The following is a 19,730-nucleotide window of genomic DNA, read 5'->3' as shown; positions in this document are numbered from 1 at the left end:
TCCCCACCAATTTTGGGCTTATTCGGTGGGAAAATGCCTCCTCCAGGCGTCCTGGAAGACAGAGGCATTTTCCCATAGAAAAAAGCCGAAAGAATGCCGAAATAATGCCGAAAGAATCCCGAAAGCCGAAAGCCGAAAGAGATTCTTGTTTCGGCTTTCGGCTTTAACGATAGAGAATCTTCTTTCGGCTTTCTACTTTCGGCTATAGCCGAAAATTTTTGGCTTGCACACCCCTACCTGCCATGTTCATGAGAGGTCGAACTAAGACAGAAGCATCAAAAACTTGTGTGCACATACTTGTGTATGTAGCTGTGGGCATGTGTGGAAGACAGTGTCACACACTTGTGAGAGAGTATGCCCATGGATTTTTGATGCAGCTGCATGGGTGACAATGGGAAGCTACTGATGAGCCTGGTACTCCAGCTTGATTGCAGCTTGGCAATGGCTCCCCAGACACATCACAGTGGTCTTTCTCAGCTCCATTCCCTAAAGTCCCTTTTAGCTGGTGGTGCAAGCATTTCCTATGTGCATCGTTAAACTCTACAGACTATTTTGGCAAAATTAGAAATGAAACATCCTGTTTTGATGCTGTGAGCTGAATGGACCAGGGGAGGAGTGCCTGTTCCCCAGTTTGTATGTGAGGTGGCCAGGAGCCCTGCATACCTGCTGTCAGGGGTGGACTGGTCATTTAACTTATAGGTAAATGTTCTGGTGGATGACCATTGTCAACCAGGAGCAAGCAATGCAAAACCCAAGCAACTCTGCTGGTGTCTCAGTGGCTACTTACAATGCAGTCTTAAGGAGAGTTACTCCAGTCTGAGCCAATAGAAATAATTGGGCTTAGACTGGAATAACTTTCTTTAGGATTGCACTGTTAGTTCAGTCCCTTCAGCAGCAATGATGATTGGTGTCAGCTCATCCATTGCTCCCTCAGGCACTACTGCCAGCATGAGAGAGGAAGAACTGGGTAAGCCAAAGGGTACTGTTAGTGCTACAAGTGCCAATCTATTTGGATTGTTCCAGGCATTTTCCTAGCCCACTCTGGTCTGCTATCTTCTGTGCATCTATCTGAAACAGTTGCATAGACGTAAATTCACAGGAGTTAGAACTCTGCCCCACAGCCCCAAAATGCAGTCTAAATTGTTCCCAGAAACAAACTGGAAGCCAATGCAACTCTTTAAAAAGTTATGTCATATATGCATAAACACCCTCCTCCTTGCATGGCTGAATTCTGAACCACCTGCAGTTATCAGGTCACCTTCAAGGGTAGCCCTATGCAGAGTGTGTTACAGCAGTCTAGTTGGGAAGTTACAAAATGAAAGAGATGATTTGAATTATTTTTCCTCCCAAACTGAAATATGTAGCAGATGTTTCTGTTTAAACTCTGATCCTCCGCCTTTGCAGAAATGGCAATGTAAGCTGTCAAAACCACCATAAAACCCGAAGCTGTCTCCTGCTCAGAGAAGCTGGCTGGCTTAGAAGAGTCTCCCATAACAACAGCTAGTCATATTTGGAGAATGTCGGCACAAATTAGCTTCTCGGCTGTAAACTAATTGCTACTATTTCTAGGGAGCTCCGATGAGACCGGCAAAGCCCTGCTCCCACTCCTGGTCTTGTTCACGAAGCTGCCAAAGTACATTATTCATTTTCTGATTATTCCATTTCTTTTGCAAACATCATGAATGGAAATGTGACAGAATGGAAGAAGAAAGAGAAAGTAACATCTCCATAGAAGGAAAGAGCAAAGGGACAGTGGGGTGGCCCAGAAGGAATGGACCCCGGATCTTGGGGAAGCAATATGGCCACAACAGACTCCATATGTTTGACTGCTTGTACATGAACCTTGTTCTTCATCTTTGGTCCCAAAGTGGAATGCTGGTTTTTTTGGAGCATCCACATTCCTCCTATCATCCACTTTTCAGGTTTTCCCTGTCATGAGCATGCTTAGCTCAAAACTGCTTTGCTTCAATCTTTTCAGGAAAAATGTAGCCCAGGCGCATTAGCACATTGTCTGCATGGGAAAGTGCACTTTTTAGAAGGCCTACCCACACTGGTGCCATTTTCCTTCCATCACCCCTTTGTGGCCACTATCCCGCCCCCCACTAGGTGACTGCAGGGCCGTTTCCATTTTTTTTTTAAAAAAAGTGGTAATCATCACTATAGCAATTACGGATTTTTTTTAAAAAAGAAGCTGGAAAGCTCAGGTGCTGAGGTGGGGAAAACCCAAGGAGAACAATGGATGCTAGAGGATAGTGTGCAGGAAACTCCTGTGTGGGTGCTCCATTGTCAGGGTGAATGCTTCTGCATTTGCTGCTGCAAAGAAAATTGGGGCATTCTCGCCCCGTGGATGCAACCTGTCTGCCCACATGAATAGCTCCATTCAGCCCTACATGATCTATTTCTTCAGGTAATAGCAAAATCTCATTTGTTTGCTGAAATATAACATAGCACAAGCAAGTCAGCAGCAAGCAAGGAAGCCTCTCTCCCCCCTCCCTTCCCTAGGAGCTCTATACAAGTCTTGTTCAGCCTGTCTCCCCCATTAACAACATGGGGATAAGAATAATGGTGTAGAAATGGCAAGTATTATTAATTAAAATGGTGGATATCCAAATGATTATACTCTTTAGGCCTCATCATGCCAAGATGAGACAGGATGCCAGTGGTTACAGCAGATTCTTGAAGTTGGTATTGGAGTTGTTATCCTACCCTTTCTCTAAGCAGCTCAGTATGGCAAACATGGCTCTCCCTTTCTCATTCTTTCCTCACAACAACCCTGGGAAGTAGGCTAGGCCTGGCCCAAGATCACCCAGGAAACTTCCCAGTTGTGCGGGATTTGGACCCAGGTCTCCTAGAGCATGATATCCCAACATTATCAACACTAATGTGGTATAGCAGGTATTCTTCCTGCTTTGCTATGAACATTTCCATGGGCAATTTACATCACCTTTGTTTTATAATAAAATAGTGTTGTTTTTAATGAATATGAATTTTTAATTGTATTTTAATTGTATTTTTAAAATGTTGGTATCCGCCCTGAGCCCGCTTGCGGGGAGGGCGGAATACAAATTTGAAAAAAATAAATAAAATAAATAATCTGTACAAGAGCCTTGGACATCACTCAAGAGCAAAGAGTTAAGTAGAGGAACATGGGCTCAGCTCTCTCAGTCCACATTTCAAGCCCTTAGCAGGGAAACCTAGCAAAATTCTAAAGGGCCTTCATTTCCATCTTGTGCCATTGCTACAGACCACAAACTGTTTCACCAAAAATGTAAGAAGAATCAAAAGAAGAGGCTAATGGGAAAATCAGCAGAATCACTGGGATTTGCAATTCAGGGGCCACAACTATGGCTTTGCCCAGCAGTGATCTGCTAGGGAGGAGAAAGACGTCCTACCTGCACTTTGGAAAAATAGTGAGAGTTTATAAAGCACTTAGATCCTTGCCTGCAAAGGTCTTATTGAGCTACACACAACTATTGTGCAGTAGGGGTCACATGTATTTACAGAGAGGATTAGTGCAAATGTTGACATCATGATTTAAAGCCTCCCCTTGTGAGCCTTTGAAGTGGTGGTGGCTTGGCACCCTGCAGTACATGATGGAACCTTCCTGGATAAGAAAGGAAGATATTCAAATGCGATGGCAGAACTTGGCCAGCTCCTACAGGGAGGAGACAAACTGCACCTTTTGAAAAATTCTTGCTGTTGTTAATTCCCACCTCTGTGCTTGCTTTTTAGCACAAGTCTGTGGAGTCTTAGTTTGCCCTGAAAACACCACAACAGCAGCTCTTCAGGACACGCCATTTACTGATTACTCCAGCTGGGTTTTGTCAAGTCTGCGGCATATAGCACCCCATTTATCTTACCCTGGGATGCCATGAATATCAAGGGCTTATGTAATGGGGAGGGGGCACACAAATACATGCAAAACAAAATCCAGTATCTGAAGCTACAGACATTGTGGCCTCATAAAAGAATGGGGGGCCATTGTACATCACGGGGAAGGCAATGTAACAGTTGTGAGTTTTGAGCAACAGCTTAGGCCTAGGTGCAAGCTGCACAGTGTTTTGATGGGGAACTACAATAAGCAATTGCAAACTGGTGAAAAGCCTTTGCATTAGATGTGGAACATCATAGATGCATGCCAGGACTGCTTCTTGACCAGGGTGAAAAAACACGTGACACCCCACCACAATAGCAGCAGCAAGTTAAATGGGAATGCTCACACACCACATTCCCACATCATTTAGGGCCAAGCTACAAGTGACGAATGACACTTGAACAGCAAGTGGATTGAGTGGAGGGCAAGTGAACAGGGAGAAATACACTTGTTGTTCAAGTGTCATTTATCACTTGTAGCTTGGCCCTTACTCTGCTGCTGTCCCACCCCTGCTTCTTCCCCCTCTCCCTCAGTCCTTAATCTCCCTTTTAAAGCTCTTTAGCAGACTTTTTTCTTTCTCTCTCAGCTGACCTGTAGCATTACAGTGTGGCTTGGGAAAGCAATGGGAGGGAAAGCCCTTTAAAAGGCTGAAAGGGGGAGAAGTGCAAAGTTTAGCTACTGGGGAGCATCCACAGGCACCCCATAGTTTACCCTATAAACTGCAGAAAATGAAGTTTACATTTTATCTGGAGTAAATGGAAAAAATAGGAGTCAGAAGACTTGTGCACTGATTGCTCATGACATCATATAAACACCTTTATTTATTATAGGAGCCTTCTACCTCGTATGTGGAAACGTTCCTGTGGGGAAGTAATCTAGGACCTGGACATTTGGAAAAAGGGTTGGAAAATTATTTCAAAACCAAATAGAAAAGCAATTTTCACACTTCCAGAGATAAATGTCCCAAACATGAAATATCACTTTTGATTAAGTTAAAATAATACGAAAAGTTGCACTCTAATTGATGACAAACTGTGCCACTTGACAAGGAGTTTTTTTCTGGGAAAAGAGGTGGTGGAATAGTCACATGGCTGGTAGCCCCGCCCCCTGATCTCCAGACAGAGGGTAGTTTAGATTGCCCTCCGCACCGCTTGGCAGCGCGGAGGGCAATCTAAACTCCCCTCTGTCTGAAGATCAGGGGGCGGGGCCACCAGCCACGTGACCATTTTCAAGAGGTTCTGGAACTCTGTTCCACCGCATTCCTGCTGAAAAAAAGCCCTGCACTTGACACTCTGCATTCTAAACTGCACTGGGCAGTGCCTGCAAAATAAACAGCATTCTTCTGGACAGAGGTGCTTCCTTTTATCCTTGTTCTGTCAACAGCAAGCTATAAGCAGAGTTTGCCTATCCTTGACTGTACACAAGAACAGAGAAAACATGTTATGAATGCACAATTCAAACATCAGAACTTGAAGTGAGGAGAGACGTCAAAATAAAGAGGAAACATTTCAAGTCTTTATGAATCATCTAGAAGCAAAAGGCCCAATGTTATTAAAGTGCCAAAGCATTTTTCAGTGTGCCTCCAGGTGAAATCTGAATTTGTGAAATAAAATCTAAGTTCCCCCTAAGTGCTTCTTTCAAGTTACTGTTAGTAACTTACTAAATTACTATATAGACTTGGAAAACTTTTCAGTTTAAACTGGATATTTCTCAACATTTGGGAAATTGATGTATTGTCGAAGGCTTTCACGGCCGGAGAACGATGGTTGTTGGGGGTTTTCCGGGCTGTCTTGCCGTGGTCTTGGCATTGTAGTTCCTGACGTTTCGCCAGCAGCTGTGGCTGGCATCTTCAGAGGTGTAGCACCAAAAGACAGAGATCTCTCAGTGTCACAGTGTGGAAAAGATGTAGGTCATTTGTATCTACTCAGGAGGGGTGGGGTTGAGCTGAGTCATTCTGTAAGAGTTTCCCAGGGTGTGGAATGCTAATGGCGGGAGGCTTCACTGTATCCTGAGGCGGTTCTTTTGCATATGGATTGGTGCTTGATGTGCTAATCTTCTCTGCAGGGCTATTGTCGGGTGTGGAGTGTTTTGTTGGCCTGGTGTTTTTCAGAACTGGAGCCCATGCTCTGTTCATTCTTAAGGTTTCTTCTTTCCTGTTGAAGTTTTGCTTATGCTTGTGAATTTCAATGGCTTCCCTGTGCAGTCTGACAAAGTAGTTGGAAGTGTTGTCCAGTATTTTGGTGTCCTGGAATAAGATACTGTGCCCTGTTTGAGTTAGGCTATGTTCAGCCACTGCTGATTTTTCAGGCTGTCCAAGTCTGCAGTGTCTTTCATGTTCTTTTATTCTTGTCTGGATGCTACGCTTTGTGGTCCCGATGTAAACTTGTCCACAGCTGCAGGGTATACGGTATACTCCTGCAGAGGTGAGGGGATCTCTGCTGTCTTTTGCTGATCGTAGCATCTGTTGTATTTTTCGGGTGGGTCTGAATACTGCTTGAAGGTTATGCTTTTTCATAAGCTTTCCCATCTGATCAGTAATTCCTTTGATATATGGCAAAAACACTTTTCCTGTGGGAGACTGTTTTTCTTTGGTTGTTTGATTCATCCTGGGTTTGATTGCTCTTCGGATTTCATTTCTGGAGTAGCCATTTGCCTGAAGTGCGTGGTTTACATGATTAATTTCCTCATTGAGAAAGCGCAGCTCACATATCCGTCTTGCACGATCCACTAATGTTTTCATTATGCCTCTTTTCTGTCGGGGGTGGTGATTGGAGTTTTTGTGTAAGTACCGATCAGTGTGAGTTGGTTTCCTGTAGACCTTGTGACCTAACTGAAAGTTTGCTTTGCGGATGACCAAGGTATCCAGGAATGAGAGTTTTCCCTCACTTTCTTTCTCCATTGTGAATTGTATGTTCAGGTGGATGTTGTTGAGATGATTCAAAAACTCCATCAATTCTTCCTCCCCATGGCTCCAAATGATGAATGTATCATCCACAAACCGGAACCATACACTGGGTTTGTGGGGTGCTGATTCTAGAGCTGTTTTTTCAAAATGTTCCATGTAGAAGTTTGCTATAACTGGGCTGAGTGGGCTCCCCATGGCCACCCCATCCATCTGTTCATAGAATTCGTTGTCCCATTGGAAGTAACTGGTTGTCAGACAATGATGGAATAAGGCTGTTACATCCTCTGGGAAAATCTGATTAATCAGTGCAATAGTGTCTTTTACTGGAACCTTGGTAAACAGGGATACAACATCAAAACTGACAAGTATGTCTTGTGGATTGAGTTTCAGAGAACTGATTTTGTTGATGAAATCTGCTGAATCTTTGATGTAAGACGAGGTTTTCCCGATGTGGTCCTGCAGGAGATCTGCCAGATGTCTAGCTAATTCATATGTCGGTGAACCAATGGCACTCACAATGGGTCGGAGTGGGACTGAATCTTTATGTATTTTGGGGAGTCCATATAGTCTAGGTGGCTGTGCTTCTGTCTTGCATAGTTTGCTGTGCGTGTCGGGATGTAGTGAGGAATTCTTGACCCACCCGAAAAATACAACAGATGCTACGATCAGCAAAAGACAGCAGAGATCCCCTCACCTCTGCAGGAGTATACCGTATACCCTGCAGCTGTGGACAAGTTTACATCGGGACCACAAAGCGTAGCATCCAGACAAGAATAAAAGAACATGAAAGACACTGCAGACTTGGACAGCCTGAAAAATCAGCAGTGGCTGAACATAGCCTAACTCAAACAGGGCACAGTATCTTATTCCAGGACACCAAAATACTGGACAACACTTCCAACTACTTTGTCAGACTGCACAGGGAAGCCATTGAAATTCACAAGCATAAGCAAAACTTCAACAGGAAAGAAGAAACCTTAAGAATGAACAGAGCATGGGCTCCAGTTCTGAAAAACACCAGGCCAACAAAACACTCCACACCCGACAATAGCCCTGCAGAGAAGATTAGCACATCAAGCACCAATCCATATGCAAAAGAACCGCCTCAGGATACAGTGAAGCCTCCCGCCATTAGCATTCCACACCCTGGGAAACTCTTACAGAATGACTCAGCTCAACCCCACCCCTCCTGAGTAGATACAAATGACCTACATCTTTTCCACACTGTGACACTGAGAGATCTCTGTCTTTTGGTGCTACACCTCTGAAGATGCCAGCCACAGCTGCTGGCGAAATGTCAGGAACTACAATGCCAAGACCACGGCAAGACAGCCCGGAAAACCCCCAACAACCATCATTTGGGAAATTGTTATCTGCAAGTCCAACACTTCAATGCCACGCTGCCTCTTTGTCTGAATCACTGAAACGCTTCCTCTATTTTGTGGGAAACATGCATTCCTGGGGCAGAAGTTATGTGCACAGGAGCACGGCCTTGATCTTCAAGGGCTGGGGGTGAGATGGGGGAGGTTTGTAACTAGGGCACCGGGCTACACTGTTAGATAGGTACGTAATATTTTGAAAAGCATGTACCTCTAATGGCTCTCTGCCTGGGATAACACTGGCTTTGAAATCATGGCTCCCCAAGCACAGCCTGAAGTGAAGCACTTTTCATTCAATTTAGGGTCCTCCGGGCAGCAATCAATCAAAGTAATGTTAAAATACAGATACATATACATTTAAAACAATTGAATATTAACATATACATACATAGGCACAGAGACATAAACAGAGAGATGGGCCAAAAAGAATTAGTGAGTGAATGCCAAACACAAAAGTCTTCACCTGTTGGCAGAAGACAATGATAGAGGGAGATAGTTGAATCTCCTTGGGAAGAGAGTTCCTTTTGGTGCCTTTCTTGAGTTGGCACCTGTCTCACCTCAGATGGCAAAGGAACCCAAAGCAGAGCCTTTGAAGATGACCAGAACAGTCATGTATTCATATGGAAGTAGGCAGTTCTTAAGGTACATTGCCCCAAGCCATATAGAGCCTTAATGGTCAATAATACCCAGGGGCGGCGGGCCTATTGAGGCCAGGTAGGCGGTGGCCGCAGGCGCGGGGTGCCGGAGGGAGCGCCGGAGGAGGCTCGGCGGGCGGGAGCGCGCGCCACAAAGCACCAGCCTCCTATCCCTCCCACCCCGCGCCGCTGCCGCTGCCAGCACAAGCCCCCGGCCAGGCGCAGCCACCGCAGGCAGGCATCTGTGGCGGCACAGGCAACCGAGCGGGAGAGCTCGGAGGCCGCCCGACGCAGCAATCGGGCCGGCGGCGGCGCGTGCGCTCCCGTGATAACATCACACGTGACGTCATCACGCAGGCCGGTGTGCGCGCGCGCGCTCGTGCACGCGTGGGGGTGCCTGGCCGGCCGGCCGGCCGCAAAAAAGGTAAACCCTCGCTCCGCCCCTGATAATACCACTTTGAATTGAACCTGGAAGCTAATTGTAAGCCAGTGTAAGTGGGAAAAGACTGGAGTGATAAGTTCTTTATGATCTGTTCCACTTAATATTCTGGCCACAAAATTCTGTACCAACTGTAGCTTCTGGATGCTCTTCAAGGGCAATCCTGCATAGAGCGCATTGCTGCAGGTAGTCTAATTTAGATGTTACCAACATTTAGCCTACAGCCACACCATACAGATAGCCCTGGACTCCTGAGGGTGGCCCAAAGTGCACCCATCTCTCTCTTTTAGCAGCAACTGTCCATAGTTTTTAGACCTCACCTTCCTGATGCAGCAAGTGTAGGGCACCCCGCAAGCCAGAGGGCCACTGCCATTGCAAGCATGGTACGGATTAACATTCCAGTCTGTAAATTCGTCTCCTCCACAGCAGGAAAACTGCAAAGAGAAAGGAGAGTCACTTGATTCACGTGCATGATTGTCAAAAACAGGAGGCCCAAGCAAGAAGCGGCACTGGAGGACCAGTTTCCTGCATTTGGAGGAGCGGCCTCCAGAGCACCAGGCTGCTAACACTTCCCTGCTTCAAGCTGTCTCCTCTTAGATGAATACCCTGAAAATACTTGTAACAATGGGATTCTCTCCCCATACATGCAGTCCTTGATCCTTCCTCTCCGGTATAATGTTTTTTGTCTCTTAGCCTGATGTGAAATAGATTATGACACACTTCACAAATATCCTGTTTTGCAGAACAAAAGTACCTCTATTTAGCTGAAAGAGAAACTAGGGATTTTTTTTTCAGGTGTGGTTAAAAAAAACAAGTGTCAGGCTTAAATTCACATACAAGTTATAGTTATGTACAGTAAAAAAAAACCTTGTGTATAACATTTTTAGGAGGATCATCTTGCATTCAAGGTTGTCTCCTTTGGAGTAGATGTGTTTGTTTCTGGCAGGAGAGCCTCTGGAGTATTTGAGGCAAAGAGTAAGAGCCAGTTCAGCTCAGGTGGGCTGGGCATGCCTGATGCAGCATGGTAGAAAGGGAAAGTATGTGATCTTCCCATTGATTCCATATGACTTTCAACCAGCATCTATGGACACCATTTAATCCGATTGCTCCTCTAGCTGTGACTCAGATAGGAAAAAAGTGATTGATTGAGTAGAACATTCCAAGACCTGAAGCCATTTCTTGCACAACTGTACCAGAATCACAAGCTGACTGAAATGGAAGTAAATTTACAATGGAGAGAGAGAGATCCAGACTAAATTCTTTGGAGAAGACCATTACAGGGCCCGCCTAAGAGATCCAGATGAAATACTCTGGAGAAGCTGCCTTGCTCACTGAGACTCAAAGCAGCACAGTGTAAATCAATAAAATCAACAGGATAGGACATTCAATAAATGCAACAGGTTTTATATTGCAGAAATCTGGAACCAAAAATAAATCTGAAACAGAGCTTAAGCAAAGTGATAAACATTAAAATGACATGTTAAAAATGCAGAAATTACATAGTAGAATCATACTTACATCAAAAACCAGTACATATTATATACTATGGTATAGCCCACAGTATATATCCCTTTACCAAAGCATCTTTCAGTACCATTTCATTACACTTCAGCCCTATTACATACGTAAATACATCTCCTTGAATAATTCAGGTTTGCATAGTTTGCCAGGAGAGTTGGGAACCTTCCCGGCCTCATTAGGTAGAATATTCCATAATGCATATGTATGGGCAGTTGTTGATTTTGCTGATTTGGAGGGTGGCACCAGCAGAAGGTCCTGCCCAGATGCTGTTGTGGTGGAGAGTAACAGAAAGGGGAGTCCTGCAGATATGGGCAGCCAATGGAGTGACTGCAGAATGGAAGTATGTACCACCTAGATCCTGATAATAACTGAGCTGCGGCATTCTGTACCAGCTGGAGTCCCTGAGCTGACTTCAAAAGGAGACCTAAGTAGAGTGCATTCTGTACTGATTTCAAAATTCTTTAAGAAAAAAAAGCATTCATGGAGTTTGACAGAGGGCAAAGAATTGTGTGTGTGTGGGGGGAAATATTTTACTTTATAAATGATACACTAGCCTAGATTTATTGTGATTTTGGCATAGTATAAGTACTCCTCACTCTGTCATCCCAACTGGAAAGATGTTTATTTTTGCCCATTAATTTTATCATCCAAACTAGACCACTGTAATCTCCAGTGGTCCTGCAATGCTCTCTGTGTGGGGCTGCTCTTGAAGGTAACTGCAGTCATTCATTTTCTGGTTGAGGGGAGCCATTTTGTGCATGTGACAACTTTTAAAGCAACTACCCAGGTTGCCAGTGTGTTTTGAGCGCGATTCAAAGTGCTGGCTTTGACCTAGGACCCACATATTTGAAGGACCACCTTTCTCAATATGAGCTTACATGTCAGTGCAGTTTTATTTGCTCTTGCTCTGTCAGAGCCTCCACATTATGAAATGGTCTGCCAGAGAAGGAATATAGAAAGCTGTGCAAGGCTTTCTCAGTTGCAGGCGAGTGCTGAGTGGGGGAGGAGAGCGGGGAGGGGGCATGGCGACAAAAACCACATGGACACAATGCTGGAGGTAAAGAGGCCACAACTTTATTGAGATTACAGCTCAGGGAGCAAAGGCGAGCATTGGCTGACCCGCCTGCCAAGCCAATGACCCACACACACCCTCAGACCCCTGCTGAGGGGGGGGACCATGGCATGACAGTCAGTGGGATGCCACGTGGGTATACACCCCTGTGTGAATCTTCCCTTGCCACCTGGGAGTGAGGCAGACTGACAGCCCCCGACTGGGCATGCACCGGTCATTCCTCACTCCCCAGACCCCTTATGGAGATCCCCATAATAGGGAAGGAATATAGAAATTTAGAAAGCTGTGCAAAGCTTTCTTGGTTCTGTTGGCCTTTCCAAGTGAAAACTGATTGAAGTTTGTAGGCTGAAGTGCTGAGTTTTTTTGAATTCTCTGAGACTGGCAATGAGTGTGGTCTGGAGCTGTAAAGATTAATGGCAGATAACTGCGTAGGTTAAATTGAGCTAATTTAGTGTTTTGCTCTTGCAGGTTCCTAAGTATGTCACTGTTTTCATGCCTTACTTTGGTGATAATCTATGATTTTAGGATTCGTATCGATTGGATACATTTTAATGTAGTTAGTAATTTCATCTATGAAAAAAACAAGGATTGCTGTGGCTCAGCGGTAGAGCCTTCTGCTCTGCATGCAGAAGGTCCTAGGTTCAGTCCTTGGCATTTTCAGTTAAAATGATCAGGTAATAGGTAGGGTTGCTGACTCCAGCTAAAGAAGTTCCTGGGGAAGCAGTGCCTGGAGAAGGTGGAGCTTGGGAAGGGATGGAAGCTCAATAGGTGTATGATGCCATAGAGTCTGGCATCCAAAGCTGCTATTTCTTTCAGGAGAACCAATCTCTAATCTAGAGATCAGTTGTGATTCTGGGAGTACTCCAAGCCCTAATCATCGGTGATGTGAAAGACCTCTACCTGAGACCCTGGGGAGCTGCTGCCAGTCAGAGTAGACTGTAACCTTCTGATAGACCAATGGTCTGACTCAGTATAAAGCAGCTTCAGGATGCAAATGTTTAAGTAATAGTTTAGGTGGGTAGCTGTCGCTGGTCTGCAATTGAACGGCAGGACTGGAGTCCAGTGGCCCTTTAAAGATCAAGATGTTCAGCGTGTCAGCTTTCCAGAGTCAGAGCTCCCTCCTTCAGACATCAGTGTTTAAGTAAGTAAAACAGCTTTGCTTCTGCAAAGTGCTTGACATTTCTCCTACCATCTACTACGAGAGTTGTCTGTAACCCTTGTCTTCAAGTAAGCAGGGCCGTTTCCATGTCTTACCACACGAGTTTTGCGATTTCGTGCAAAACTCCCAGATAACAGCGTCTCCCTGGCATGATTTCGCGCAAGAAGATGCTGTCTTCTGGGTCTTTTGCGTGATGTTCCACAGGCAGGTAAGACGTGTGGAAACGGCCCTGGTGTACAGAAAGCCTGATAAAAACACGCACACCCCCTGCTGATTCCTTCTCTGTCTAAGCAGATCCAATTCATCTAAAGTCTCATGGATCTTCTTGCACAGCTATACTATAGAGGCTTTATTTAGAGGCAAACAGATATGTTTTCGTTGCTATAACAACCCATTAATATTCAGAAACTGCATGAATGATGAAACAGAAAACTTTATTTAAATTAGTCTTTTCTTAATGATTTTAATCACCTTGATTTTGGGGGCATGCTGACTTTGGTTTATATGAATTAATGCAAGAAATTATTTTTCCAGTCACACTTAACCCATTCTGACTTTCCAGGCAAAACCCCTTCAGCTAAGAAAGAGCAAAGCTTCACAGATGGCAATGGAAATTCTGCCCCTGCCTCTGCCTCACAGGCAGATTGCGGGTCCACAGCATCCTCATCTTCCCCCTTCCCCTGCAATAAAATAGTGACTGAATCAAGACTTCCCTCTCCCAAAGTGCTTTTGAGACATCTTAATAGTGCTTGATATCTCAGTTAATGTTCTGGAATTCCCCGCCCCCTACAATTTTCCTATGACCTGTCTCTTCATTTTGCACTCCTGTTAATACCAGTCACCTGGTGCTGTTTTCAAGAACTATGCAATGTGCAAGATTTTATGCCTTTGAGTCTCATTAGTAGATCCCAACTAGGCTGCAGAAAGGAAATATTTCTCAAGAAATGTAAAATTCGGAACAAACCTTCTCCCGTCCTGTCTCACTCCACGGGGGAGCAACGAATCCATGAAGGCTAATGAGATGCAAAGTTATTCATGCTACCTCCGCTCTCCCATTTATAGGGCTGTAATTCAGTCTTTGAAGAATCCATCATTTCTGCAGGCCATCAAGAGATTGCAATGCTACAGAGGCTTGTCCTACTGTCCAGAATGCAGGTATGTGTGTCCTCACAACTCTCAAGGTCTTACACAGCTCTTGTGTTACTCCTGCAATATTAAATGGAAACTACAGATAGCCAGACCATGAGGGGACATGAAGTAAATCACCCCTCACTGGAACAATAAATGACGAGAGCATGTATGATGATCTAACATTCCTTTCCCTAGGACAGCTCTCTGTGTTAGGTGTGCTTACTGAAGTGTTCTCTTCAGCAGCTCACTGGGGAGAGGAGATTCTGCCTTGTGGGTAGTCCCGCCCCCATTTACTCACTGTAAGAGAGGAATTACCTGCCCCCAATCCTGATTCCCAGCTCCCAGGAAATGAGGAGAAAAAAATGGCCCCTACATAATGTCACTCTAGGAATTTCTCCCAGTCTCTATGCTAAAGACCACAAAGATCAGAGGAGGCAGCCTAGAGTGTCACCCGGAAGTAACATCACATTCTCCCTGAACTCCACTCTTTCCAGACACCACCCCCAAATCTAACATTTTTACCAAGGCAGTGTTGGGAACTCTACTTGTGAGGGTGTACCAGATTGCTAGTTTCATTCTCTTCAACGTATGAAGGCTGGTAAAGATTTACAAAGGATAATACAGTTATGACAGAGTTAATGTAGGGAGGAGAGGCCACCTGCCTGCTGGTGGAATCTGGAAGAAGAGCCAGTTGGTGTTGTAAGATGGCTGAAGTTATGATCTCTAGGCCCAAATTGTACAATATGTAAATAAACCTGTTGAGTCCCTTCACAAGCAGCTGGGGAGAATCAGTTCTTGGAAGAACCTGGAAGATTTGTCTCCCATTATAAAATGAAGAAAGAGAACTACAGAGGGTCACTCATAGAGTGTGGATTGGCAAACCTGAGTTGGTTCATGACAGTACATTCAACAAGGAATTATAGTCAGCCAGGGTTGCCAATTCTGCAGAAAAGAGAGGCTTGGAAAATTCCAAGAGATTTGAGGGTAGTTCTTGGGGAGTGTGGAGTTTGAGGAAGAGAGGGAGCTCAGTGTAGATGTGATATCATATAGTCTGTCCTGCAAAGTGGCCATATCCTCCTGGAGATAAACTATAATTCCAGGAGAACTCCAGGAGCCACCTGGAGGTTGGCAACCCTACAGCCAGCCCAGCATTCCATAAACAACATTTTTAAAATAACATGGATATCAGCAATGACCACTTTGTTTCTTTCTGTTGTTTTTTTCTCCACCTGCTTTTCTCTCTGTCTCTTATACAGAACAGGTATGCTTTGCAGTCTCACATCCATTTTGCTAGTTAGAAAGTCTTTCTGTTTCTTGGGCAACAACTTGGGGACTTTGAATTGGATGTTCAATGGGAGTTTTGCGCCTCCCAGATTCACATGTGCCATTTTCCTCTTTTGAGAAATGCATTACTTACATGGCTGCAAAAATATTTTGCAATGGAGCCCATAGTTTCAGTGGGAAGCTGTGTTGGTCTGCTCTGCAGTAGAAGATCAAGAGTACAGTGGCATGTTAAATAACAAGATTCCCAGGGTATAAGCTTTTGAGAGTCAAGCTCTCTTTGTCAGATACATGGAGCCAATACTGGTGCCATTGGATGCTTTAAGGAGGATAAAACATTGCAAAAAGTAAGGCCACCCCTGTGTCTCTCTGTGAAGATAAAAGGGCTCATGTGAGTTTGGGAGGAACAAAACTCCCATTGAACACCTGGGTCAAAGTCCATGCAACAAACACAAGGACTTGGTAATGAGTAAAGTGGCCCTCAGGCCCATAGAAAAAGCAGCGTCTCTTTAAGATGCAGGGCTGCCAATGAAGGTAGGAATGGTTTCTGCCTTTTAAAAAAGGGAAACTGGCCTGCATTCAAGTCAGCTATTCTAAAAACTAAGTATTGCCAGGGGAAAGGACCAGGCCATTTGGCAGGGAGCTTGCTCCTTGGGGGAAGCATTCAACAAGGAAACTCCCTGACTCATGTTGAAGTTATATAGTGCAGGAATGGCTCTGATGCCTGTATAATTTGGCATTCTTTTTTTTACCATGTCATGTCTGTAGACATGAATACCCATTGAGGAATTACAGTGAAATAACTTTTATATTATTTTTATGCAACCCTGTAAAAAATCAATTCCAAATGATAACAGAATGACCTTGAGTTGTCTACAAGTTAGAAAAAAATGGCTTGCTTGTAAAGTGATCTCAGTTCCACAGATGAAAGGGTCTATTAAAGTAGATTAGGCTGATCCGAACATGGATTGTAAAGGTTTTAGCCTTAAAAAAAGAAAAGAAAAGCTCACCAAGGTGTTAGAGTGTTCCATATCAACTAAAAACAAGCTGGTACAGTTTATAAAGATCAATTAAAATTTATAACAACTCTCTAATTCTCCCAATTGTTTCTCCTTTTAGGTTGAATTAGGAAATTAAACCCCCCTCTTACCAATCCCAGCAGAGCTCTTTTTATGCCCTCCCATCCAGTTGCAAGACCAGCTGGGTGCCTTGTAATTAATCTGCAAGGTTCCCTGCCTCTCTGCTATTCTATCCCATTCAGCCGAGTGAGTGCTTTTCTCCCATAGGAGGTATTCTTTTTAAAAGCCTATCAAAAGAATCCAAGGCAAAAGAATCCAATGCTATTTTCTAGCCATGAATAACTCACATATTTCATATAAGCAGCTGCCATTAGGAGACTTCATCTTACAGTATCAAAAAGAGAAGCAAGTGTTTTGAAAACTTTCCAGCACTCCAGCCAGGTAGGCAGCTGTGGGGCCAGAGAGGAGCCTTGCTGTTTCAGGAAGGTCTTTCTACCCCAGCATCCGGTTTCAACATCATTTGGTTTTTATTTTATTTTTGTAAATATCTAGACTACTTTTTGGATACTCAAGCTGGTTTACAATGGCAATAAAAAAAAGTCACATATAATGCATGACTACAGAAAATGCAGTACAATAAGAGCAACAGTAAAACAATAAAATCAGAAAATATCAGAGCGCAGACTTCAGACATTATAATTGTAATAACTAGAGATGGGCACGATCCACATTACGATAGAAAAAAACCCACGATAATGGCAATCGCGCGATCGTGACCCAACGGGTTGTGATTGTCCACAGCCAATGATCCAGCGGTCGGGAGAGGCCTGGATCGGGGCAATCGGACTCGGATCGGGGATCCAGACACTCAGGCGCCAGCAATCTATTCCCCTGGCAACAGAGCCAGGGGAATGCCTGAGCTCTGTTTGCCCTCCTTCTGTCACCCTGGAAGCCTAGCTTTCCTTGATCAGCAGGGCTTCCTTCCAACCATGAAGCAGCAAAGCAGTCACAAGTTGGAAGAAGACACCCAGGAGAGGGAGGGGGAAGGGGGTGTTCTGTAGCCATGGGCACTCCAATCTCATCCCTGCAAACCCTGATAGGCAGCTCTGATGGCCAAACACAGACCTCCTGTGTTTCTGAATGGGACCCATGCCATGGGCTACCAGGCTGGGTTTCACTTTCTGCGAGCAGTGGAGTGGGACAGAGCTCTTGCTTGCTACTTGCTAGCCTTTGGAGAGAGAGAGAGAGAGACTGAGAGAGTCGGCCGCTGCCACAACCCACCTTCCCACATAGCTGGGAATTCCAGCGTGCCCCGCTGTGGCATCCACGATCTGGGAACGGGAGATGATTGGTGTGGATCGTTAATTCGGGATTGTTGCCAGCGCCGATCCATGATCAGCTGGATCATTAATTTTTTTTGGATCGTGCCCATCTCTAGTAATAACTATCAGCCAAAGGTGCATATGAGAAATTTTTTACCCACCGCCAGAACAGCATAAAAATCCATAAGGTGGGTGACTCTTCACAATAAGGTTTGTTCACAACTGTTCCACTGTTAACATAGTTATTAAAGATACTGAAGCCTGCCCTCCTTGGCATTCCATCATTTTATTTACATTAAAATGAACGGAACTCAAAATTACCACACAAAAAAAGTTGGCATCTAAGATGCATGAACTTTCTAAAAGGTTTCAAATATCAGAAAAATCAAACGTTATGATGTGCTCAAGTGGTATTAAAATACACATAAATATAAACTTAATGCTTAGCTTTGAACACAAATGGTAATAAAATACACATAAATATAAACTTAATGCTAAGTTTTGAACACAATAGTAATTTGCAGCTGCAAAAGGCATGGGCAGGAGTGATTTGGAGGAGTTCCAAAAAATGAGCTCTCTTTACGAAAAGAGAGGAGGAGCAGGCACAGGAAGGGATTCTCTCTCTTCCTCTCAACCACAGATTCGGTCTAACACTATTCTGAATTTAATCTTGGTGCACAGAGGCCACTTTGCAGTCTGAAATGGATTACCAAATCCATTCCACTGTTACTAATCAATTAGAATGCAGTCCTGGGGCCAGCCACAACATTCCAAAGCAGCTCCATCCCTCTCAGTGACCTCTTCTGTCCAGACTGTGAAGATGCCACTTATAAAGCAAAAACTCACCTTCTGCTGGACAAAGTCCAAAATATTTTTGAAGTCTAAGTCATCATAATAGTGCCTTATTCCATCTTGAACGTTGGCATGGAAAACGGCATTCATCTGGAAAGGAACAGAACTCTGCATGTAAGAATTACTCTTCAGTAACAGAAACAAAGACAACAAAGTCACCCCACCACCACCACACACACATCTTTGCAAGGCTGGGGACCTTTGTCTTCATAACAATCCCAAATTTTGTGTTGTCAAAAATCAGATGCTTAAAAACTCCCACTCAGTGCCACCTTTTGAAAGGTTAAAGTTTGCTATAATCACAGACAATTTAACTCAGAGCTTTGTTTTTCTAGATGTTTAAAAAGGGATTGGGGGGTGGTCACGGATGAGATAATATTCAAAGATTCTGCAATCTGCATTGCTCCCAGGGATGGCAGGAGCAAATCCAACAACAGTTCAAAGTCTGACTACCTTTATAGCCCCAAGAATGGCCTTTATGTCCACCAGAATTTCAGGTGAAATGGAAAAGAACTTTAGAGCCGTACTCTGGCTTAAAGCCATACACTCATCAGGTCACCGTTGGTCTTCTTCACTGAGTCCTTTAAGGTGGCTAGAGAAAAAGATTCACTTGAAACGTCTCAGCCAGGTTTAGAATCTGGTAAGGTGTTCTCCTTCTTTCAAAGAGGAATCCAAGAGAGACATGGGCTAAGATCACTTGTCTTGAGATCACTTGTCTGTACCAGAGGGGTAGAGAAGGCATCAGGGTCTGGTCACACCAAAGAGAGTCATTCTGCATCTCTCCTGTTAATGTGATACAATGAGGATGGTTTCTTGAATTCCTTGTGTCTCTTAAAGCATAGAGAAATGTGGCCAACAGTAAAATGGAGCTAATTCCAGTAACGGTCTTGCCAGTAGTAAAAAAATACAAGGAGTGAATTCATACAACTGATGAGGGCTCAGTTAGATCTAGGTTTCCTCAGTTACATCTAGGAGGAAGGGGCAGAATCATACAGAGTGGAAGACCAGAAGCCTTGATTTAATTCCCATGTACTCCTCCCTAACAAAAAAATAAGTCTTTGACCAAAGTAATTTACACCCTGTATAGAGTGGAATAAATGTTTTAACATGAGGCCTTGGGCAGATAAGCAGAGTGAAGAGA

General features: G+C 44.3%; 1 protein-coding gene across 2 annotated transcripts in view; it reads right to left on the bottom strand.

Annotated features, from left to right (window-relative positions):
- Positions 1-19,730, bottom strand: part of LOC129342384 (tetraspanin-15-like) — a 133,918-nt gene that overhangs the window by 49,244 nt on the left and 64,944 nt on the right. For both annotated transcript variants that reach the window (XM_054998107.1, XM_054998108.1), the window contains exons 4-5: positions 18,584-18,679; positions 9,553-9,666 (exon numbers count right to left, since the gene is read on the bottom strand). In XM_054998107.1, the coding sequence (XP_054854082.1) occupies positions 9,553-9,666; positions 18,584-18,679 (210 nt within the window). The remainder of the gene's footprint in view (positions 1-9,552; positions 9,667-18,583; positions 18,680-19,730) is intronic.

This window comes from Eublepharis macularius, chromosome 14, assembly GCF_028583425.1.
Source record: "Eublepharis macularius isolate TG4126 chromosome 14, MPM_Emac_v1.0, whole genome shotgun sequence".
Lineage (NCBI taxonomy): Eukaryota > Metazoa > Chordata > Lepidosauria > Squamata > Eublepharidae > Eublepharis > Eublepharis macularius.
This window is presented reverse-complemented; position numbering and strand designations above follow the sequence as displayed.